Source organism: Cololabis saira, chromosome 7, assembly GCF_033807715.1.
Source record: "Cololabis saira isolate AMF1-May2022 chromosome 7, fColSai1.1, whole genome shotgun sequence".
Classification (NCBI taxonomy): domain Eukaryota; kingdom Metazoa; phylum Chordata; class Actinopteri; order Beloniformes; family Belonidae; genus Cololabis; species Cololabis saira.
In genome coordinates, this window is record NC_084593.1 from 32,499,104 (window position 1) to 32,525,338 (window position 26,235).

The 26,235-nt window shown below is 40.5% G+C and overlaps 1 protein-coding gene across 1 annotated transcript; it reads right to left on the reverse strand.

Moving 5' to 3' along the window:
- Window positions 1-6,288: 6,288 nt before the first annotated feature.
- vimr2 (vimentin-related 2) lies at window positions 6,289-26,177 on the reverse strand. The gene is made up of 10 exons (XM_061725667.1): window positions 25,930-26,177; window positions 25,212-25,356; window positions 24,949-25,104; window positions 24,639-24,758; window positions 21,948-22,043; window positions 18,862-18,990; window positions 17,302-17,427; window positions 13,255-13,365; window positions 13,003-13,127; window positions 6,289-7,237 (listed from the first exon to the last, which is right to left on the reverse strand). Exons 1-10 carry the CDS (start codon window positions 26,037-26,039, stop codon window positions 7,195-7,197), a joined length of 1,161 nt encoding a protein of 386 aa, XP_061581651.1. The 5' UTR covers window positions 26,040-26,177; the 3' UTR covers window positions 6,289-7,194.
- Window positions 26,178-26,235: the final 58 nt, after the last annotated feature.

The window sequence follows — 26,235 nt, forward strand, 5'->3', positions numbered from 1 at the left end:
TTTTATGATGTAAAATTGTATGTAGCCTATTTATCTACTTTTATTTATTTATTTAATTTTAGTTGTTAAATTTCTGGAAAAGAAAAAAGTCAAATCATACATGAGAGAAACTATTCGGTTTGTGGCTAAATATTTGTACTTGTATGAAACTGAACATGCATAATGCAAACCTGACATTTACTTTTAGTTCAGTTTGTGGGAAATGGTTGGCCTGGCTTTCTCTTTAAAACTTAAACAGTTATAAAGCATTACAAACTGTAACAATAGGGCAAACCCACAGCATTGTTTTGTGTTTTGTGTTTTTCAAATAAAAGACAATTTTTTCCAGTCATATGTTCCTCATTCAAGGTTGTTAAAAAAATACTGCTATAATATCGTATCGTTATCGTGACCTCAATATCGTGTATCGTACCGTATCGTGAGATTAGTGTATCGTTACACCCCTACTAATATATGATGGGTAAGCTAAGAGAAGGTAAATCAAACAATACCCCTACAGTGCAAATTTCTTGATGTTGCTGCTACAAACTTGGACTGGTAAGGTGAGGCGTTTCCATTTGGATGCAATTTTCAACTTCATCACTAGATGTCACCAAGTCCTACAGGCTTCTCATTTGATGCATGTTTAATGAACTGGTATTATAAAGAAATTGGCAGCAGATAGGCTTTTGACTGGTGGGAGTATATATAAACTTAGCACAAAAGGTAAGTAAATCTGTGTTTGGTAGATTATTTCTTTGATTTATTTCATTATATTCATTATTTCTTGCCTGTTTATTTACCTTTTTGGGGATACCTATGTGAAGGGGACACATGAACGAGTCATACAAGCTGACCTCAGTTACCATTACCCCAGGGCTGAATACGATTCCTCTGCTGTGGATGGAAGATATGTGGACTGATACACCAAACTCAGATGTAATAATTTATCAGCCCAGCCCTGCCACTCTTAATGTAATGCCAGTCTTGTGCAGTGTGTACTGGTTTATGACAGCATGTGGAGGAGGTGCCAGGCTGTTGCCTTCACACACTACCGCGGCTCCTGTTTGCTGAATGGATAAATCATTACATTGCAGATATGTTTCTAAAACATCTGTCACCCATTCCACCAAACAGTCAACGAGTTGTTTAGCATTGGCAGAGAAGATTTACCAAATTTTTCATGGGCACAACCCACATAATTAATCCCAAAAATGCATGTTCCTTAAAAATGTGTTAGCATTTAAAATGGAAATAAACAGGCTTTCCAGCAGTATAAAATGTATTGCTAAGAAGCATTGTTACAATAAAGAAATACGTTATCAAACACAAATTTCCTTCCTTTATGTGCTAAGTTTATATATATATATATATATATATATATATATATATATATATATATATATATATATATGTCCTCTTTCATCTGTGTAACACCAATGCCCCATGGCCAGTGGACCTAAGAGCTGACTACAGTAATCTCCAAGAGCAAAACCCAATCACCATCACAATGGCAGCCGTCCAAGAAAGAGTCTCAGGTATGAAGAGTTGAACAGCACCAGGCCCAGACATGATCCATACGTACTGAGTGAAGAAACTGACTACACTCCATGAGCGCATAGCAGTACAAATGAACCAGCTGCCAGAAAAGGGACGTTCCATCCAGCTCCCAGCCAGTTACCTGCATCTGCACAACATGGAAGCTCCTGTCAGGCGTATTAGCAGCTAAGATAAGTCCCCATATTAGCGCAGTTCAGAAGGGAATTGATAGAAACATCAGAGACAGTTGTCAAGGACTGCAAGATGCGGCAAACCAATCTGTGTACTCCCCGACATACAAGAAAGCCTACGAATCAATGCCGCACTTGTGGGTAATGGAATGCTTGGAAATGTACAACATCAACAATTGAAAGAAAAAAGTCGGGGCCATCAACATCCAGCCAGTAATAAGGTATCCAGCTGGCATAGTAACCTGGTCACAGGAAGAGGTGGAAGCCACACATATTAAGACAAAGAAGCTCCTTATGATGTACGGAGGATTTCATCCCGAGTCCAGCACTGAGAATGTGTCAGGCTCCAGAAATCCAGTGCAAAAAAATGTAAAAGAGGAACCATGATCGACAGAGAAGCCCTTGCACGGTATGTACCATCGGCAGATTGAAAGTGGCTGACATCAAGAAATCCTACCAGTGGCTGGATAAGGCTGAAGGATAGCACAGAGGCACTAATCATAGCAGCACAAGGACAGGCCTTGAGCACAACAGTGATTAAGGCCAGGGTCTATCACACCAGACAAGACCCCAGCTGCATACTACACAAAGATGCCCCAGAAACATTCCAGCACACAATTGCAGGATGCAGGATACTGGCAGGCATGCATGTATGGAAACGACACAGCCAGGTGGCAGTTATACTGTAAAGAAACATCTGTACTGAATATGGGTTGGCAGTCCCATAGTCAAGGTGGGAGATGCCTCCACAGGTCGTGGAGAATGAAAGCGCAAATATCCTGTGGGACTTCCAGGTCCAGACTGATAAACTGGTGATGGCTAGCCGACCGGATATAGTGGTGGTTGATAAACTCCAGAAGAGAGCAGTGGTGATTGACTTGGCAATCCCAAGTGACAGCAATATCAAGAAGAAGGAACACGAGAAACTGGAATAGTACCAGGGGTTGAAGGAGGAGATAGAGAAGATCTGGAGGGTGAAGATAGTGGTGGTGCCAATAAAAGTTGGAGCACTTGGAGCTGTGTCATCCAAGCTGGGAAAGTGGCTCCAGCAAGTCCAAGGAACAGCATCAAAGCTCTCGGTCCAGAAGAGTGCAGTCCTAGGAACAGCAAAGATACTGTGCAGAACCCTCAAGCGCCCATGCCTCTGGTAGAAGAGCTGAGCTTAAAGACGGCAACCGCCCACACACATACATACAGTAGCCTATATGGACTGCTGAACGAACTATAGGCACCTTTTTGTTTTCACTGTTTATTTATTTATTTTTATTGATCGTTAAAGAACCATTACATTACCTATACATATGTTTTATACATAGGATAAGTGCAGGGAGCAGTCAATATACTGCCAAGGTGAAGCTTAATAATATGAGCACTAAATTCATGGGTGGCCAAGATCCGTGCAGGACATCTGCCAAGAATCTAATTCAGTAAATGGTTGGATCAGCATAAGCCCTAAGCTGAAAATAAAGTCACCATGCTTAAAAAGATGCTAACATCCTTTAATGGGTATAAAAGCCTCTGCTGGAGAATACAAATCCTGGCTGTTTTCTCCCGTGTCCCCTGCAGCCAAGACTTTTATCCGCTTCCATCCAGCAAGCCCTGTGAAGTTGATTAATTGAACACTTTGGGACAAAGGGGGAAACTCTTATCAACTTTGGCGTCACTTACCCATCTGTGTGGAGCTGGGGGAAATTAGAAAAAGCTGCTTTTCTTCAACGTCTGGTCACAAGATAAAACACTGAAGTGTTTGATATGAAATAAAGATATTAAAAAAACAAAGCATTGATGGCAGATCAAGAAAAGGAGTCTCGTGTTGGAGGTGGCTGCCACCTGCTTTGGGACGGGGGTGAGGGGAATTTGGGGTAAATAAGGGGTTGTAGCTGTCAGCAGTCTCTCAGTTATATGGTACAAGTGGGAATGCAGATATGAGGAGGGCAGAAACTGCAGTGATGACATGATGATGGACACAAGACTAACCAAATTACTACCACCACCTTCATTCAACACTGCACGGCTTATAAACTCTCTGAACTGTGGTGTGTGTGTGCGCCTAAAAATTAATTTAAGTAGTTTTCTCGCAGGACTCTGGCCTCGCCTTATGTGCTGCTCCCACAGCGAAAGCCTGTCCATGACCCCTATAAAAAGAGAGGGATGCCCACTTCCTTCTATCCTCAGGCATGCCAGTCTTTCCTCAAGGGAAAGGGGCCCCTTAATTTATTATTTGTTCTCCTCTTGTTAAGGAAATACTTTCTCAATAGCTCTTTCTCCTTTGTATATTTTTACTGTTCTTATTTTCTTCCTTGATCCAACCCTGTCTTCTCTTATTTATTTGCTTTCTAAACATCAGCTCAGTTTGCTACATTTAAGTTGCCAAGAAAAGACTTTAAAAAATGACTTTTGTCCTCAGTGAGGACATGGTTTATTTGTCTGGGTGAACCTGAAGCGATACAAGTATTTTTGGGGATACCTATGTGAAGGTGACAGCTGAGCCGAGTCATACGAGCTGACCTCAGTTACCATTACCCCAGGCCTTAATCAGATTCTTCTGCTGTAGATGGAAGATATGTTGACTGATACACCGAGCTCAGATGTCATAATTTATCAGCTCGGCCCTGCCACTCTTAATGTAAAACCAGTCCTGCGCCATGTGGACCTAATTGGATGTTATGAACACAACACATGTTGTGTGAAATGGCTTCTTTCACTAAAATTGCGCTGACACATTGGATCTTATTCCACTCCTCATTTATCCCCAGCAGTAACTTCTATATGGGTTGGCGTTGGTCAGGTTTATCTGCTTTTTGAACCCTTCTTCCTGGAAAAAGGCCAGTAAAAAGGCAAAGCCACTGGCTCACCACTAATTCACCATTCAGCTTTGTCTGGCTGTTCAATCTAGTTGTGCCTGTTATAGGAGAAAAAGAGCCACAGTTCTACATTAGGGCATCAATGCAACTCTGAGGGGTTAACATGCATTTTCCTCAGTTGTCACAGACAGGGGGGTAACCATGTTTCTAAACATGAAGAACCTTTGAAATGCTCCATATATAAGAGGCTGTAGATATCAACTTTATCAATCAAAGGCCAACATTTAATTTATCTTTAAAATCTTTGCTTCTGTCAAAATATGTCTGGATTTGAAAAGTGTTTAAATAAATGTATCAATCTTGTTAAAATTTGAAAGCTGTCATTACCTTTTATAGTGAGATGCAGAGAAAATGCTATCATTTGCATCATGACAATTCATATGTTATATGATTTCTAAGGATGTTAATGTCAGTCACTTGGGTCCGGTTCAACAGATCTGCAATGAGTGATCTCACCAGCTCTTGGATAGTTATGAACTTTTGAACAGATGTGTCAGGTGTTTAGAGGAGAAAATCTAGGGTCCTTTTTGTTCCACTAGCTTCTCTTCAAACATTACCAAAAGATTTGCTGTAAATGCCAGTAAAACAGTCATGATCATAAATCCCATTTCCAAGACAAAAACTTAAATCTGTCAGTCAGGGAAAGGCAAATGTTTATAGAGTAAACAATTCACCCCTTGCTCTGAGATTCTACATTGTAGTGGGTGTAAAAGGAGTATGTAATAAAAGTCCAGTATTTCCAAGAACTGACTATTCACGGCTCATTACTGTGTTCATCAGGGGAAAAAAAGAGAAAGAAAAAAACAGTCCACTGCAAAACTTTTGGTAACAATTAAAGTACAAAATATTGTGCAAAGTTTCGGGAATTTGGTGAAATCTCAGCATAAGAGCAAGGTCAGAGACTATTTTTGGATCTATGTGGCCTTCGAGTTCTCAAGAACTCAACGGATCAGTCTTCTTTGAAATTCCAGTTAGACACATCACTTGTAGTTTTATGGGGGAGCATATTACTTAGTGGGTACATACAATTGTTTAAAAGAGTTTGAAATAGTGATAACATTAAAAGCTGCCATACGTAGGAATTACAGTATAAAATATTTAAAGATCACTAAATTAATCAAAGTATAAAAAAAAAGACAATCACTAAAAACACTGGGGTGGACTGTGAAACATTGCGTCTACAATCATTGTTGCGTCTGCTTCATATTTTCATACTTGGGTGTCAATAATGTTCAGAATACCAGTAAATGTGCTAACCATCTCTGGCATACATTGAGTACTGCAAGATGGGAAAAAAAACAACCATTCAGCTCCTCTCCTTTGAACTTTAAGAAATCAGACACAGAGTCTGTTCATGTTTCACGTCGGGACAATTAAACAAGTCACCAGAGCCGCCAAGCCTCTTCACCAGACCCTGAGGTCAATTATAAGCGAGACTCTTCCTCGTCACCACAAGTACACGGAGTGTGGCTAATCTTTTCTGATCTGTTATTAACTGCATTTTTCATCTTTATGACAGAGCTAACAAGCCTTTAAGATCTTTCATAGTTTGGCATGTTGGAATCTCACGTTTAAGCATGAAGATGAATGAAACTCGGATCACTGAACATAAATCACTTGGCACTTGCTGTACTTTAACACTGGGAAAGTCTCAGCCACAGGGATTCACGAGCAACTCTCGTGACATGGAAGAAATCACACGGTAAAAAGAGATCTCTCAAGCAACTAGTTTTATTCAATTTAAAAGTTCCAATACATTTTAATGCTTGTGCAGGGACCGAAAATGATTGATCACAGACAGCTTTAATACTGCGCAGAAAATAAGGAAAAGAGCCAAGGAATGAATTACCGAATGCTTATTTCTGAAACCAAAGAAAATTGGGACACGGCTTTTAAAGAGGGACATAATGAATCACTGAGTTTTCTCGTAGCGAGATCCAGGTGCTCATTTTGAAAGAAACAACTTCATGAACCATTTGAAAAGCAAACAGTGCACTGCACAGTCCACTGTCGAAAGCGGCATGAACACATGACTGTAAAAACAATGGGAAGGTGTGATGCTTTTAGTCACTGGGAAGAGGGCTGTCAGTGTGTTTGATAACAGAGAAAGGGTCAGAGGTTAAGAGCTGGTAATCAGACAAAGTTTGAGTGACGGACGAGGTGGCATCAGAGCAAGAAAGTCCCCCCAGAGCGCACATTTCCCTTTGTCCTTTTGTGTTTGTGTGTCATTCGAAGAAGGAACAAACGTTTATAAATCAGCAAGCTGATAAAGATGAAACCCACTTTAAAGAAAATGTCCCCATCAGACGCTGAGCGGATACACACTCACTGCTCTGCCGCCTATCCTCCCACTAGTTTTAGACAGCTCCATTTTTCTTGGAGTTTCCAGGTCATCTCCCAGTGTCCTGTTATCAATGGGCTGGCTTAGGCTTCTAGACGGCATTAATCCGTCATGATAACTTTACATCTACTCAAATTTCTGCACCGGTACCTTACGCTTCACCAAAGTGCTGATTTGGGGAGTGTTTTTTAATGTTTCTTCTTTGTTTTGTTTTCTAATCCTTGTGTCAGGGAGCATCCAGCCAGAATCCATTCAGCCGGTCTGAGTGTTCAGTCGCAGGTCACAGGCAGCACAGTCTGTCCTCCTCCTCCTCCACCAGACTCCTGAACCACAAATACATTAAAGCATTAATGTAGCTGCTGCTACAACACACAGAAGCAGTGACATGATTAGTATATTCACAAATTGGTCAAAGATGACCAGAGACCGGGTTTATTATTCATTCTCAGTTATCTTAAGGAGTTTAGAAAAAAGAAGAAAAAAAACAGTTTCCTTTAGTCAAAGTTATTATTCTCATATTTCTGTAAAAAAAAGCTAAAGGCTGTGGAAGAAATAAAACAGAGAAGGGTATAACATTAAACTTTTTAGGTACTGGACATTATCATGTTCATCTTTTAATTTGCCATAAAAAAGATGCTCTTATTTTGTTAAACCTGCAGTGACTGACTTTTGCCTCCCCATTCTGGCACTATAATTACACAACAGCCAGCGATGCATCCCGTTGACATCTATCCTTATAGCTGCTCATTTCCAGTCTGTGATCTACATTGCAAACTCTAAACTCCAGTCTGGAGAGTAATAAACTTCTGTTGTATGCCTTTAAGATTTTTCTCATCATGGACTTTACCAGTCTCCGAGTTGCTGTCGGCCACCCTGTGTCTGTTGCTATGGTTACGCCCCTCTGCAGCTCTGGCAAACCTTTCCATGGCTGTCATAAAAATCATCCCTTCTTTGGAGTCAATGTGGGTATGTCATCATGTACATCAACTTCAAAACTGACGTGCAATGTCAAACAGAACGGTTTCCCTGCTGCCGACATGCTTAACCAGAACCGTTTTAATTTGTTAGGAGACTTCTTCAGTTAGTCCGGCACTGCAGCTTAACCAAAAAGAAAAAAATTGCATCTGCTAAAACAGTGGGACAAGATATTGTGAAGGGTTTGGCAAGTCTGTGCAACCATTTCAATCCTGCATCCAATTACTTGACTATGATCATATGCTTTTTGGTAAATTGCTGCTTTAATTGTATACTAAAACCTGCAATAACTGCTTATTACATATAAACATTAAGCCCTCCTTGCACATTTGATATGAATATGGATGATATGGTTGTAAACTTGCATATTTTCACAAATAGGAAGTATGTATTTTGTTTATAGAAAAATCTAGATGTACAGTTTTTGCTTTCTCAAACTCTTAATGCAAATATCTATCATGGCAACACACCACAAGCTAATCCAGGGAAACCAGCTGTCTATTAACAGTGAAAGTGAATCACAATACTGACTTCATTAGCTACAAAATTAAAACAATGGGCTGAAGGCTATAAAATGCTATAAAATGCTATAAAACTCAGGAGGAGCTAGGGGGAAGTGCTTTGATGCATTGCTATTATAAAAAAGATAAATGAATATAGCAGCCTTCACACAGAACCTGGAGTACGGCATCAATAAAAAAGGATCCCTGCCTGAGCTACTTGTTGCCGTGTCATGCAGGAGCAGCTGAATGAGTACACAACATGACATAATTAAGTTTCAAGCATCTGCCCAAACTGCTGTGAGATGCTTTTACAGGCGATAAGCTTCCCGTAATGGCAGCCTGAGGTCATTAGGGTCTGTTATGCAGACAGTTTGTTTCGGTACCCAGAGAATAAACAACCACCATTCTAATTTCTTATTCGTGGTCTTAATCACAGATGACAAGAAATTCAGTAAATAAAGAAGAGGAAGAGGGGGGAAAAAAAAAAGTTGGCATCGCCTGTGTTCCTTTCTTGTGGGTAAAATGTCTGTGGGACAGTCTGCTGGATAATGAGAGAAAACTAAAACTGTGGCGAATTAGTTAATGTGTGTACGGCTGGGTGGGGAGGCTGAGCTGACATTAACAGGCTGGCATGGAAAGGAGCTGGCATTGGCCCATCTCGCCACGCTGACAAAGAAAGGTCCTCTTCGCCCATTCTAATGAGGTATTTTGAGGATCTGAGCTCAGGCCTGCGTGGAGGCCCCCTGGGGGCCAGATGCAGTGAGACGGGAGGTGGAGGGGCCGGATGGAGGGCCTGAAGTACGTCACTCAATATACAAGGATGGCATCGGGTTGAACAACCTCAAAGAAAGCAGGGGCGTGACCCAAGAGCTCTTCAAGGCCACATGCAGGAAACTGCATCACATCCAGGAGTGGTTTCCTGTGACCCCAGCTGGCCCGTGATGTCAGCAGGAACATCTTACAATGGATGTCCAGGTGATGCTGCATAGCACAGACAATACTGGGCTTCGGAAATAACTCTTGCATTATTCCAAAGATGGCACTTCCACAGTTGTAAGACGGATGATTTGTTCGTAAGTGAAGAATGTGAACGTAAACTGAACGTCAAGCTGATTCATCTCTAATGAAATCCACTCAAGACCATTATAGGCTTTTCCCCAAACATTCCTTTCTTCTTTCTTCTGTTGGGTTTTCATGTGGCTCACTACCACTCAAGAAACCAATCCATAATGCATTGCAGAAGGCTCAGTTGATTTTAATTGCAATCAAATCTACAACAGCTGACTAAATAACGTAAGCACATTTAGCTTAAGAAGAAAAATCACCTGGGGCATTGTTTTTTTGTTGGAATGAAAACCTCCATGCCGTCCTCTTGACTGACAGTTGCACAATCAACCAAACCATACCATCCCAAAGACAATAAAACTCACTGGCCATGTCTTAGTGTGCGTGTTAAAATTTCATTGGTCACACTTAAGAATAACACCCTGCAGCTCTATTAAGAAGCTCATGAGGAGTTTCACGGGGGCTTTTTAATTATGGCAGCTCTTCATTTCAAAATGAGCTTGTTGCTCGCATAATAAATTATCCAAAAGACACTCTTCGGCATCATATGTAAATATGGATCAAACAGTAGGAAACCAATTTCGGAGTCAAAAGCAGTTATAATTTATGTGATTCTATTTTACATTTAAATATCTTGTTCAACACGATTTAATGATGATATCTCAAAAGAGTAAATTCTCTCCGTGTGTGCAGGGTTGCGTCAGACACTTCCGGCACAAAAAAAGAAAAAAAAAAAAAAAAAAGTCGGTGTGCGGACTATGATACACTGTGGCGACCCCTCTGCTTGCACATAATTTTAAGGCGAAATGGTTGATGATTTCAAGAAGAGTAAATATTTAAACATGCAACTACTTTGATCACAGCACGCAGTCCCACGTAGCATCATTATGATAAGTTTCTTCAATGTCCCAAAATCCTATCCAGAGTGACATGTATTTTTATAATAAATATCTTGTATTGATGATGGGACGGCTGTGCAGGGTCTTTCTGTGGTGACCAATCGATGTGTGTAAATGATGCTTCCTGAACCAATCCTTCGTAATTTAAAGCCAAAGAATCCAGGAATCGTCATCCTGGAATAAGCCCGACCCATCAGGGAAGACAAAATCCATTGATGGAATAACCTGGTCGTTAAGTTTATTCAGATAGTCAGCTGACCTCTTTCTTTGGGCACATAATGTTGCTGAAGTGAGAGCTGGCCGTCGGCAGCAAGCCCAGCTCACACCACTGCCCCCCCAGGCTTGTACGGTATGAGTCATCTCTCCTTACCCTGATGCGTCCAGCCCTCTGGAACTCTGGGTAAATCTAGACTCATCAGCCATGTGACCTTCTTCCGCTGCTCCAGAGTCACAATCTTTATGCTCATTGGAAAATTGAAGCCTTTTTTTTTCCCGATTAGCCTCACTGGTAAGCGGTTTTCTTAAGTCTACACAGCTGTTTAGTCCCAGTCCCTCGAGTTCCCTTTGGATTGTATGTGTTGAAATGCTTTAATTTTAACTATACACTATGATCGTGAATTCTACTGTTGTTTTACGATTTGATATCACCATACATTTAAGTGATCGTCGTTCACAATCATTCCAGATTATTCCCTGACCACCTTTCTTTTTCTGCTATCCTTCCAGTTTTAATAATGCATTGGACAGTTCTTGACCCAATTTTAGTAGTTTCATAAAATCTCCTCAGATCTTATCTTTGCTTGATGCCTGCCAATAATTTGACCCTTCTGAAGAGATTAAAATCTTTTCCACGAACACAGGATGTCTTTCCCGACATGGTTGTTTAAGAAATAAGAAGCTACTTATTGCATCAGTTAGGGCTGAAATAACTTCATCCATGCAAACCTATTTGCTAAGTTAAATCTGGTGACTTTGGTTTTGGACAGTGAGCGTATGAAACTATGACCTATTTGAGCTCTAGATGTCTAAAGTGATTATCAATTAAAAAAAAGAAAAACATAACCCAATAACTTTGTTTAAGGGTGCCCAAACGTAAAAGAAATACGCATAACATTCAGAGAGCTGTTCAGACATGAAGGGTACTCCAACATTACGGTTCTAGCTAGAGTACAGCTTTGTCTCTACCCAATTTCAAATGAATATTGCGCTGCTTTCTATTAAATTCAGAAGCTTCCTGCTGAACTATTACCAGCAAATAGTGGGAGATTTTAAGTTTTATGTAGTAGGTCCAATGATAAGCAAAGCAGGCATCATGACTCTTTATTGAACTTTGGTTTTGTTTAATTGCACTTTTTCACGTGGGTATCACCCCGATGCATCTTTGTTCCTTTTTAAAATAGCATTATATTATTTAGTTTTATTAATATTCAGACATTTGACCAGTTGATCCACTGTAATATTACAGTAATAATATTACTGTAATACTAATATTATTATTGTAGTATTAAGTTAATAATATTTAACTGAATAAGATTTTATCAGTGAAATGTTGCCCCTTTAAGGAACAGCTCTTCCCTTTAGCCTCAAAAAACAAAAAAAAAGAGGAATTGAGTGATGGTAAAAATGATCAAAACAAACAGAATTCTTTCTCAGGGAGTATGATATGTTACAAGGTTTATTAACAGTTATTTGTGTCATTATCATGATATATTGTTTCATATTATTATATTAAAGTTATGAAATCTCTTGGCATGTTAAACTATAGTATTATATTGTAATATATAATAGTATGGTGATATAATTTGGTTATATGTTATAATATTTTATACAAAATATGTTATATTAGGATATTGCTATATTTATATGATATCATGCTACACCACTCTATATGAAAATTGTTTATTTGTTCACTTTCGAATCAATATTCTCAATTTATGTACCTATTTTCATCACCTTATTTACACTCAAACACGGCACGCACGCACACACACACACACACACACACATACTGATGCTGTCTTTTGTCATCGTTTGCACTGTTTGTTAATAAAAAAAACAAAAAAAAAAACAGTTATTTGTGTCGAAATTTCTATTTGCATGGTGGTTTAAGGCTGTAATAAGGTGGTACCCACAGAACGGAGCAGTCCAGTGGTTTATCGTACCCCAAAACACTTGTTGCTGCAGAAGGGGGTATAACTACATATTTGAACGAGGATCAACTAAAGCATGTCAGGGGTTTCTTTGAAACTACAGGAGTCTCTCAGTTGTTCTGGCTTTTTAAATTGTGATTTAATGTCATGTAGAATACATGTTTCAGGGAAGTGGTTTATAGCTGGCTTAATCTCCACAGCCACAATGTGACGGGAACTATGCATTTGGTGTCCAGAACTGATTTTTGATAGACATTACCAACCTAATGCTTACAAAGACTGATCAATATCATATCAGCGGGACTTTGCCTTCTAGTCCATGTTTTTAAAATATTTGCCAATTTAGAGGGATTTCCTTCAAAGTGTTCAAGAAGTACCGTGTTCAGGAGCGGCATGGATGGATGTATGCAGAGGAACCCCAAAGATATAAGTACACCCATGGCTGCTGCAGGAGCATAACAACACTATAGAGAAGCATTACATCAGACTGGCTGACCTGTAGGCAGCAATCTCCATGTCTCTGGCCATCTTCTCATCCAGTAGCTCCTTATACTCTTCACACTGCTCCTTCATCTGTGCTTTGAAGTCAGCCTCCTGCTGCCTTATTCCATCTATAGTAAGCTGAATAACAGAGTCAGAGACAGATACGTAGGGGGTGTACAGAAGGGAATAAGATTTAATGACAAAATTAGTCCAAACCACTGGTCCATTGCAGGTGGTTATTACATTAATCACTGCACTCCCATACCTCCAGCTCAGCAACTTCATCCATGTATGCAGCCCTTTTGATCTCTACCTCATCCTCCAGCTCCTCATTACTTTTCTCGAGCTCAGCGAGCTCCCCTTGCAGCTCTGAAATCTGCAGAAACACAGAACATTTCATCTATTATTTTGACATATACATTCAAAACAAACGTCACTAATAAATTTGTCTAATACTTGACTACATTAAATCAATTAAATAATTATTTATAAATCCCCGAGGGGGAATTATGCAATCATATTGCTGCTATTTTCAAAGATATTCAATATGTGGGTAAAATTCAGGAGTGCCAATAATTCTGACCAGAATGTATCCATTTCACATAAGTAGGAAACATGGAGAAACATAAATATTTAAGTGTCTAAATCAGGTTTCTGACAATATGACAACCACAAATTCAATCTTTACTTATCTTGCAGCTCTGATACAATTTTCTACCAATGTGTTCCTGACCAAAACATCTCAATGTATACTTAATGGATTGGCATGAAAATTTGTGCAGACATTCATTGTTTCCAGATGGCAACTCCCACTGACTTTACAGATCCCCTGGCAATTTATCCTGCACCACCACAAGGTTCACATTTGTGGTTTTAGGGTAAAATATTTCAGCATTTGTTAGATGGCTTGTAATGATAGTCGGCTTCCAATAGAGCATGGCTACGGACGTCTATGTGTGAACACCTGCCTACGGCAGCTTCTGACAGCAAAGTTTACGTCTGAATTTTAGGGTTTAAAACCAAAACAAGGTAAAATCGAGGTAGGAAGCCATTTCATTTTACAAATCTCTTTTCACAACAGATAAACCTTTTCATGCATCTTTGTCTTGAAAATGTGGTACAAAAATCAGCTCAGACCACTTCAACATTTACTGTACAACAAACTAGTTTAAGAGCATTACTTCCTTCAGTCTCTCCGTTGGTGATGTCCCGCTGTAGGAAATTACAGTAACCACAGAATCTCAACAATTAAATGTCAGAGCCAGATGGGGACTCAGGCGGTGCTGCTCATCTTTCAGCTAGATCATGTGAGCAGAATATGGCCTGGTTACAACTCGCAGGCTCATCATGACTTCCCAAACTGGTCGAGCCAAGTACTCGTACTTTCCTCTCTTCCCCTCAGTGTGATAAGTGGAGTCTGGCTGCATATGTATACGCGAGTAGTGGCGTACGACCCCATCGCAGTCTGTTCTATCATATACACTTCTGAGTCAGAGCGGATTTCACTGCAATCTGTTTGTTTGGCCATGTTGTGTCTCAGTAAGAAACCAGACCCGAGGCATCCATTACGGGTGAGAGAGGAAACAGAGCAGATCAAGCCGAGCTGTCCGTCCGTCAGGCTGGAGTGACCTGAGCAGGGCTCGCGAGCTCCGTATTAAAGAAAAGGAGATGACGTTGAAAGACTTGTGCGGTGGTTACAGAGCCTTGCTGTTTATTTAAAGAGCCACAGCCACGGTAATGAGAACCAAACCACCATGTTTTCTCACAGATGTGGTCAGGTGCCAGCTGTGATGAGAGCGTCAGTGGAAGTTAAAGAGCGTGAGGCAGACGAGGACGACGCAGTTTCCGTTTTCATCTAGTGATTTTACCTGAGTCACATTATCTTTTATTAATGCCTCACTTGGTTGTCTCCTTCACTCAAAGGGGTTTTTACCATGCTGGCATTTTTTTTTTTTTTTTTTTTAATATTTTTATCCCGGTTTTTTTCCCATTTTTACCACCCCGTGCTCCTACCTACTGACAGTCCTGTGCAGTGCCATCCTCTACCAACCCCGGGAGGGCCCTGCACTGAGCTCAGGTCTCCTCCTTAACCTGAGGAGTGAGCAGGCCGCATCTTTTCACCAGACAGGGTGGGGCTTCTCCGGCCGAACGTAGCGCGTGGAAGGATCACGTTATTCCGGCCGGATCCTCCCCACCCCATCTGGCGCCCCGGTTGGCCAGAGGGGGCATGTATAGCCCAGGACTGTGTGCATGTTTTTGTGAGGGTAGCTCACACTAGCTACCCAGGGGAACACGGGGAGAACATACAAACTCCACACAGAAAGATCCTTTCGCCAACCCCACCCATGGTGTGGGCACTGAAGTCATGGGGGAACTAACACGCACTTCAGCACCCACAGCGTCCCCCGGCGGGAATCGAACCCAGGACCTTCTTGCTGTGAGACCGCTGCACTACCAGCTGCGCCACCGTGCCCCCTATGCTGGCATTTTTTACGACGAATGAAAAACATGTGATGAAGGTCTATTTCCTCTTTTTCATTTGCAGAAGAAGTCTCCAGGCAGTGAGTGTCTGTGTGTGGAGTTTTGAGACCTTTATGACTCTGCAGATGCTCTGAAAGACTGTACTTAATAACTGAGGACACGGAGGGCAATAAATCCTGTCTGAGCTTCAGCCGAGCTCTTCACATTTCCTGGTGAAAGCGTCCGCAGAGTAAACACTCTGGTCAGCAGGATCTCCCACACTGTTGCTCTGCTGTCACTCAGCTGCTCTCGACTCCCTTCTCTTGCTGTGGGAAACCGTTCATTTCATTCACTCCACCTGATTTAGGAGTTGATATTAGATCCGATGAGACTGAAAAAGTTGTCCCTCAGCAACATGTTGCGGCGGTACCTCAAAAGAACTGTGCATAAGTGCATGAACTAAAGCCTGCAAACTTCAATGAACTAAAGCAGTGTTGTTTTAAAAAAAAGAAACTGCCATAATTCCTTTACGACGAGGCAAGACACTGATAACGTTTGCAGAAAATGATTACTTGTAAGTTACTGCTGCTAAACGTAATTCAATCAGTGGGTATTTTTCTCACACTGGCTCTGAATGTTGGTTTAATTTTTATTTAGTAAATAATAACACTGTAAGACCTCAGGTTGTTGTTCATCTTAGGTTGAACACAGACAAGATTAAAACAGCACATAACTACAAATGAAACTAAAACTAATCATGTTTACACCCGTTACAGTTAAGAGTTGATGTGTTTTAGACAGGCGTAAGCTTTCGCCACATTTCCAGTGTTTATGCCGGGTTGGCTGTAGCTTCACATTCAACGTGCAGACATGAGTGTGTTTTATCGCTCAACAAGAAAGGCAACATGAGTGTTCTCAAACAAGTTCAACTATTCTTTTCGAGCCAAGAGAAACACTTTCTGAACTGTATTTATAAAAGAACAAAAAATAATGTACTATTGAAAACAGAATACCTGAGATAAAGGTGACATTTACGTATTTGAAAGAAAATGTTTCACCTGGCAAGCAAGTCCGGCAGGTTTCTGGCTCCTACTGTATGTTTGTTTCTGCCTCGTTTCCCACTGCACACATGTGCATGACAGCACAAAAATTACTTTCTAGAGGACTGCCAATGTTTACTAATATCAGAACTCTGACTGATCCGGAGGGTCTGTACCTACTTTTAAGAGCAAGCTAAAGAATCAGCTCTCCAGGGAGCATTTCAGTATTTAGTTCACTTCTCTGCTCATCTGAATGGATTAGATGATTTTTCCAGGTCTCTGCATGAATCAGCACTGAGAAAGCTGCATGTACTTATTAGTGCTGTCAAGCGATTAAAAAAAGTATTTTCCACAAAGACCACATATCAATCTACGTTTATCAATGGTGCTGGGGAATGTCAATTCCCCATTCACTGGACCAACAACTTCCACATGCTCCTCCATTTTCCCCTATCTTCTCTAACGTGAAAAAGTCAAGTTAGAGATTAAAAAAAATATGCCTATAATTAATTAATTGCAATTAATGTGCTAATTTGACACCCCTAGCACTTATTCCAAAATAATCCATAAATATATTATGATGGTGAATTTAAGACCTAGTTTTGCTGAATAAAGAGACTATGCACAGGTCTGCAAATGGAAGATTTTAGAAATGATTGTCTCTAGATAATGCAAGAGCTATCTGCACGACTGTCAGACAGCGAGTTTGCTAAAATGGATAATTTTGAATAAAATGACATAATGTTTTTGTTTTTGTTATGTGGGTTAAGTGACCTTTTTAGGGAAGGGAAAAAAACAGGAGGCCAACTAACCAGTGTCTTCAACTCTCCTGCGTCATTTATGTCTGGCAGGTCTTTAACTGCTGACGCTACATTTCCTTCCACTTCCTTTCCATCACCTCTGCGAACGAGAGCAGAGGAGGATGCGCCGCAATCGATCTAGAAGAACAAATAATTAGGAGATAACAGTTAAAAGTTTAAAAGTTAAAAGTTTGTTCATATAAACAAAGTTTAAAATTTTAGGCTACAATGCACATCCTCTGAGTTAGTTCAGTCTCCTTAGACAAGCGGAGATAAGAACAATCAGAGCCATTTAATGTGGATGAAAGGTTACACATGAATCTATAGAATTTCCAATTAATCATTAAAAAAAAAGTTTTTAAATTCTGCAGAAACAAGCAAGATAATGGTGCACAGGTGTATGGAAAACAGTCAGCAATTACAGTTACTCTTCAAAACCAATATGAATCATTTTACAGTCGTTTCCCAATTAAAGCCAGAGACAGAGCGGATGCTGTCCAGCTGGTGATGGAAGAGGATGGGTGGCAGAGAAAGAATGAATATATTAGGCTTTTAGAGGGAACAAACACACTGACATGAAAATATATAAATAGGCCGGATGCAACTTCAGCTCTGCCCTCGAATGGAGGACACACACACACACACACACGAACACACACACACACACACACACGAACACACACACACACACACACACACACACACACACACACACACACACACACCGCCAGCGTCCACTCCGGTGCTGCTAAGGAGCCTGGGAAGGCGGCCTGCAGTCTGATTACAGCCATGACCTCTGAACCGACAGACATCCTCACCCCAGAGGGGGTCAGGCCCACCGGAGCTATAGTCTGACCCCACTGCAGTACCTCCGCGCTGCGGCTCACGCTCACGCTCGCATAGATGGACAAAAGCATTCTGTTCAAGTCCAGAACTGGACCTCTGATTCTCCAGTTCTCCCCTGATGTTGTGTTAAGACGTAAAGAAAACAAGAGGGAGTATTGCCGTGTGATTTGTGAAAGCTGAGATTTACGCCTGGACCTGACCGCGCGCTTCGTTGGGAGGAGGGTGATGCGGTGAGGAGGTGATTAGGAGGAAGATGAACAGCGGGTGTCTGCACAACGTGTTTTGCATTCTTTAATTAAATGAGAGTAGTAGAGCAATTATTTCAGAATAAGCCATTAAAAGTAAAAGCCTTGCAGTAAAAATCATTGTTAATCATCATTTGTGTTTGCATAAAAAGTTTTTATAGAGCTCAGAACGTTCAAGCACTTGGTCTGCAGGAAAATGGCCCCAGTGATTAATATGTTCCTGTATTGTTAAAGTATTAGTTAGCTACTGCTGTAAGTGGTCAATGTGGAGAGTAAGAATGATAGAAGCATCAAGATGAGATGATTAGAGACATGAATATTACATTTAAATGCACTATTGAGATACGTTTGCTCTCTGTTGTGCATTAGGCTTGCCTGGATGTTTCTTTGCATGTGTGAGTGCACTTAAAAGCAGAAACAGTGCTGTGATTCTGAAACTTGGTCACGGTATGTTTTGTGTCTTGTGCTACTCGTGTCGTACCTGGAGGCGCTCAGCCAGCTGGCAGTAGTACTCCTTTACATTCAAGGCTGGGGTGATGTCAGGGCTGCCAAACCTAGTAGCTGTTGCTCCCAAAGTTCTTTCATCTGGCTCCAGCAGACTCCCCACTTCCTGTTTGTACATGGAATACACGCAAATACACGGGGGTTTAGTATCTTCTGATTCTTTACATGGTGATGAAATGTGCACGGATTCATACAGGTGCCTCAATTTACTCTACTGTACTTGTTACATATGTCCATCTACTATCAGTTCAGAATTGCTCTTACTTTTTACTGGACCAATTTTTCAATATAGAGAACATGTGGTCACTTTATAAAGTGTGTTACAGCACTATTAAACAACCTGCAAAACAGTATTATACAGTAATATACCCCATAAGGGTTAAAGTATCTAACTTTAACAAATCAATAACAAACAGCCCTTAAAACTTTACCATCATTAAAAAAAGAACTCTATTTAACAATTTAATTGCAGAAAGTACTTGATTTGATTTTATACTCCACCAGAACTGTACCAGATGACTTTCTACCAGCACTGACTTCAAAAGCACTGATACCATACTATAAAATCATTCAGCTACAGGTAAAAAAAATATTTAAAAAGACTACTGAACAATATGTGAGCGTATGTGAACTGTTGGGTCTGAGTTTCCATCCATGCTGTTTACTGCATTACCTGTGGATGCTGTACATTATTAACAATATTGTTAGTAAGAAGGGGATTTTTAGTGCTGCCATTGTGGAAAATGATAATAATAAACTCTTTCTCTTAATTGAAGTAGGGCAAATTGTATTTATTCTGTTTACTGTTGAGAAGTTTTATGCTATATATACACTCGTAATATTTTATCATGTTTTGATATTTTAAGTAATTAATAAAAAAAAGATAAAAAAAATAACCTAAATTAAATTCTGATATATGTTTTCTACACTTCAACAAAAGCAGGTTCATTTTGATGAATTTACACATAGTACTGCAAAGGCTTTGCTATGTATGTCTTCAACTTTAAGTGTGCATTAACTTTCAGTGAGAACAGCACGTCCTTCCCAGAGAAAGTGAACTGCCACACAGCTGCATTGGCAGTCTAATATTTTGCTCCCTTTTACTGCACCTGAACAATAACATGGTTGCCAAATTTTCAGATGAATATTGGGTATCTGGAAAAGCTGATAATAACAAAGGTTGATAAAAAACAAAAGGTCACTTGTGTTTTCATTTGGTATTCAGCCACGCTGGCTTCACCGTGAGTTATCGAGCTTGTCCCGGAGGGAGAGTGTTAAATGCCGGGCGGCTGGCTTTGCAGAGAAAAACACAGAGTGATGGAGTTGCTGCCTCATTCTCTCTCTCTGAATACAGACTGTAGATGTGACGCTGCGTTGCATCTGTCATCTTCTGGTGAGGTAGAGAAAATTGTAGAAGATGCAGAAAGAGGGGTGTTACACTAATGTGTGTAGGGGTACGGTTGCAAACATGCTCCCTTTACAGGAGAGGTAAACATCACATATCAGGAGAATATACAGTAAGTCCCTTAATGTCCTGCTGCAATTACGATTGATCAGAAGAAAAATACAAGCAAAATGGCACCAAATGCTCCATTGAAAAAGGAAAAAGAAAAAAAAAATCCCTCTCATTGTGGTCTTAACTGCTAAATACAGGATCTCCAATAATTGTGTTAATTATTTGACAATCATTTCCCACTTAAAAAGATCTGAAATGGAATAGGAGGATTTATTGCCTTTCAAATCTGCTGCGATTGACATTTAAGCCACCTGGCGCTCTTTTCCGCTCTTTCAATTCTGTTGTTCGTGGTTAGAATGTTACATAAGCTTCACAAAGCTCTAATGCATGCTCATTTACAGTTTTCTAATACTATTTTGGGGACTCACTTAAATGGGATGACATGCTCTAATATTCCAGTTACATATTTCCTTTTTTCACTCCGTAGATTTCTAGTTACTTTTGTAACATTCTTTGATTAGCTCTTTTCTTCTTCTATCCCTCTCCCAAAAAGCCCAATCTGCCCTTTTCTGTGAGCCGAAAGATCCTTAATATTGGTTGTGAGGCAGGAGCTCATTTTGTTATCTCAAATTTGCCTATTTGATCCTAGGCAGGCAAAATGCACGTGTTTCATTGTGATATGCAGCAGCGAGGGAAGAAAACCCTAAACTACAAGCAAAGCAAACATAAAACAAATGTGTTGTAGAAGAGAATACCTTCCTTTAGTGTGGACTTAGGGCTTTGTGGCTTTGCATACCGTTTACAAGCACAGAAAAAAAGTCTTTTTGAAGAAAAGAAAAAAGCTGAAAGCGAGGGGGAAACCCAAAAAGCATAATATGGGCTCCTTAAACACAAGTCAAGGATGTGGTCCCACCTTGATAAAAATCATTTTTTTGAAGAAATCTGTGGTTTTTGTTCAATCCAGCCCTCTGAACTCACCAGCAGCTCCAGCCCTTTTTGTAGTTTCTCTTCTTTCTTCCTCGATTCATGCTGACTCATACAGTCGGAGGATGCGCACACACTTGCTGAATTCAAAGGTTCAACCAGCAACTGGTTTTCTTACCTGAATTTCAGAAAACTGCTCTGCATACACACTAGTCAGCACATTTTAGGTGGACTGTTTTAAAAACCGATGCATGAAAACTAACAACTTGCTCATGAGCAGGTCCACAGCACAGACTGCTCCATACCCACAAACTTGTTGTGACAATGGAAGCGTGCTCCAACTGAACCCTATTTGGTACATATTACGTGCATTGTGTGCACATCTATCATCAAGCATAACCTGGGCCTTTAGAAGTTGTTACTGCTAGAGAGAAGCAGACTAGCTGTTCCCCAGATGTCAGTCCTCATCCTCAGCAACCTGACTGATGGATGTACCTTCACCACACAAAATATTATATTGATTCCTTCGTTTAACCTTTAAGAGACGGTGCTGGGGGTCAGAGAACTGTGCAAGCCACCGCCGACCTCCTGCCTGACCCACGTGTTGTTTTCAAGTTACGTTCAGGACTATGAACTGTTGTAGTTTCATCAGATTGCAGCTGAATACATTGTTCTGCTCTCACCGTCTTGTGCTGAGCATCCATGTTGTCCAGCTGTTCCTGGTAGATTGCCACTTGCTCCCTCAGTGCCAAACATTCTGCTGTCACAGCGTCCACTACCTGCAGAGACAATAAAGTTAACAGGGAACAGCCCGCAAAGTAAATAAGTTCAAGGTGCCCCAAAGCGGAGCAGTACACAGTTTAGATACATTTAAACTATGTGTTGAAGGCGCATTTCTAAAACACTGTTTAAGTCTTTCAACCATGAACCACTTGCATTGGCACATTCACTCTGTTTCACCGAACAGCAAGTAAACACTGCAATGCAGAGAAAAGGGGAGGAGGAAGAAGATGGGAAGAAGACTAACTAGACACAAAAGCCCCATCGCCCAATCCATTTGCCAGCAGGAGTTCTCAGCTCATCTGCTGCTTTTAAAAGAACCTGATTATTCAGTGTTTGATTGGGGGTGCCTGAATTTACATATGTGCACATGAAGGGAGTGCTGGGTGGTGCTTTCATGGATGCTCGTGCAGAGGGTGGCAGGGTCAGCGTCGTCTGGTCCTGCTGCTGCTGGACTGCAATCATATCAGTCAGCAGCTGGAGGAAAACGTGTTGTATATTACATTCTGGCTGACTTCAAAACAGTATTAACTGATTTATCGGGTGAGAAACACAAACTGCAAACACAACGGAAACATAATTCAATAAATTTGGTTAAACATATGCCAAATCACTTTTAACTGGGCCAATACATTTGATAAATAATTTGCTCTGCTTTTAACTAACTCCTTCTGCTTTATTTTTACTGCTAAAGTACTAAATGCTCTTGACTTGATCGTACCGGTTGAAGTGAATGGTGAGAATTGGAAATGAGAAAAGCTGCATGAGCGGAAAGACACTTTAAACTAACTGATGACAAAAGGCATTCAGATCCAAGTAATAATTCTTTTTTAGGTTTGTCAACTTCTCCCACATAATGGTTCAACTTTTGGCAGATGTTCCGTTAGACATTACTTTCCACCTCCTTTCAGTTTTGTTAAGGGAACTGGGAGGTTGAAACCTCGCCACATTCACCTTCCACAGCACCTTGATGACCTCGATGACATGCCTTTGTTTCATCCATACTCTCAAGTTCAGTATGCATGTATAGGGCAGCCACATACAATCCCACAAAAAAAAATAAAAGGGAAGAGGGGAGATTTTTGAGTACTGATATGAAGCAGAAGCAACAAAAGAGCCAGAAGTGTTCTTCAAAACAAACTGAACATGACTTTTTTTCATTATGTTGAGAGAACTACAGCTCGTTGTGGGCTGATCCTTGTAGTATTCTCTCCTCTCCTACACATATCTGCTCTTTCTCCACGTTCTTGCCAATTTCCCACCAAATTTTGTCACCCTGCAGCTGCTTCCAATTCAGAACTGAAGAACTGAGCCAGCAGTAACATTACAGCACTGTATTATATTCAAGCGTCGCATCTGCAAGACACAAATTAAAGCATCCCTCACATCTGGTCCAACTGCGAGGAGATGGGCTTTGGCATGTGTGAGGGAAGGGGTCTGCAAAAGTTGCTAGTTCATGTTGCAGTGCACCCCTGACTGCGAGAATGCTGCTGATCAACACAGCACCACAGCAGCTGAGCACAGTTCAGAGATTCACAGTTAAGACATTTGACAACACTGCCATCTAGTGGCCATAAGACGCAATCACAGCGAGGGGGTGATTGTCTTTAGTTTTCATTCACTTACAGGACTGTCTCAGAAAATTAGAATATTGTGATTTTCTGTAATGCAATTACAAAAACAAAAATGTCATACATTCTGGATTCATTACAAATCAACTGAAATATTGCAAGCCTTTTATAATTTTAATATTGCTGATCATGGTTTACAGCTTAGGAAAACTCAAATATCCTATCTCAAAAAATTTGAATATTCTGGGAATCTTAATCTTAAACTGTAAGCCATGATCAGCAATATTAAAATAATAAAAGGCTTGCAATATTTCAGTTGATTTGTAATGAATCCAGAATGTATGACTTTTTTTTTTTTTTTTTTTTTTTTTTTTTTTTTTAAATTGTATTACAGAAAATAAAGAACTTTATCAAAATATTCTAATTTTCTGAGACAGTTTACAGATATGTTTTAAACTATTGGTTTCTATAACATGAAATCTTTATGTATCCCAGAACACTTATCTATTCAAGTCACTCAGACTGGTTTCATTCATCCATCCATCCATTCAGTTGTGAGTGTAAATATTCCATATCAGTTGTGTAAAATACAATGAAGGTGAAAAGTGGGACTTGTGCCTTCCTTTCATTTCTAATGAAAAGTGCTTTAGGATACATTGTGGGAAATGTTGGGCTGAGCATTTATTTAACTGTCATGTGATCTTAGATCGTTCTTTACATGTGTTATTAACTAGTCAGTCAATCATAATAATCACAATCATAACTGTTTAACTAAACTAAAACTAGACATCTCACAAGAGTCGTTTTTAGGGCTTTATGTCAGCTGGAAGTTATTCCTGAGGCTTCTAGCAGGGCTGGAACAAAATCACTGAGGTCACATCACAGACACTGCTAAAGAGATTATTTTTAAAGAAAATCTGGGTTTGCATATTATAATTTGACTCCTGGGTGTGTTTTAGGTGTGCATTTCAGCTTCCATGCAGCAGAGTTAAATTTCTTCACAGAACAACCAAGAAATGTTACCTCGGCTACATCTTGTCGGTCCTGCTGGATGAAGATCCTCTGCTCTGCAACCTTTTCATACTCTGTCTTCAGATGTTCAAGCTCTCTCTTTAGTTCCTCTGAGTCAGACAGAATCTGATCCTGCAGTCAGACACAGTGGATGCAGTAAGTGACTAACAGGGTTATAGATCAGGTAACCTGTCACGGTATAATTTGAAAAGAATTTGCCATGAAGGAATAAGATGTTAATGGGGCATGGCATAGAGAATCTTTCTTTAGACATGCCATCATACAGAAAGACATGCAGCAGACACACCCAGCAGCACCCTACCCTCTGCTGGCGCAGTCTTTGCACCACTGCATCCAGACTGTAGTCAGGTACCGCTACAGTGGAAGTGATGCTGGAGGTCTGTCTACTGGCGAGCTGTTCCTCCAGTGCAGCTATTTGACATTCAAGAGACTCATTTTCCTCCTCAAAACTATGAGCCTAAAGTGCACAGAGACAGACTTAAGTAACACACAGAATAACGACAAGGCAGGTCCAAATAAAAGGGTCTGTGTTTCATTGACAGCACTGACGGCATTTCTCCTCACCAGTTCAATAAGTCTGACCAGGCGGTCATTGAGGACAGCGATGGTGTTGCGTTCCTGGATGAACTGGTTCAGACCCTCTTTGTTCAAACTCTTGGCAGCTACAAAGTCAAACTTGTCACATTCACATTCATCAACGGCTGCAGCCCTGAGAAAAGTACACAGAGCCAAAAAGATTGGACTGGAAGGAACATGCATACATTATATAGGAAAACATTATCACTATTAAATTAACAAAAACATTTCTTTGCATGCCTCAGTGCATCTCTTCACATCAAATGAACATTGCACATTATTCTGATTCACTCTTCCATTGGTGTACAATAAATGTCTTCAACATTTAACCTTTAGGACCGTGCTTAATCTCACTTCAACATTAGAATATTTACTTTCAAACATATATTTGGGTATTTTAAAAGACCAAGTAATTACAATTTATTTTAAAAACTTGTCTGAGACATATTAGCGTGTAAACAAAGCAGTTTTCTTCAGTCCAGGACCAACTGGGCGACACGTTTGAGATGTTTCTCTGCTCCTCTGCTTAAATTGAATGTCTCACTATGAGCTTGGCTTCAAGGTCTGGACAAGTCCGTCAATGACTCGTTTATTCAAACCAAGTGCATATGAGCAAGGACAGAAATTAAACCCCTTAAATTATATTTGGTTTTGACAACAACAAAAACACGAATTTAACATCCTAAAACGGAGTGACCCCACTGACCTGACGGAGGCCCGGTACTGCCCTGCACACCGCACACTCGACCCTCCACTCCGACTCCAGCTGCCATCCTCGAACAGCTTGCGGTAAGACGACGCTCTGAGCATGGCCATAGCTTCAAATGTATTCAGACTGGAATAAAACACAACAGGCAAACAGTGGAAGCAGGACGAAGGAGGCTTTTATAATCCCAGCGGGTGAGAATGTGGCACTGAGGTGAAGGAGGCCGACTATAGCGAGAACATCAACCGGTAAGGATTTCACATTCACCCGAGGAGTAAACCTCTAAATCTGGACCGCTTTTGTTTT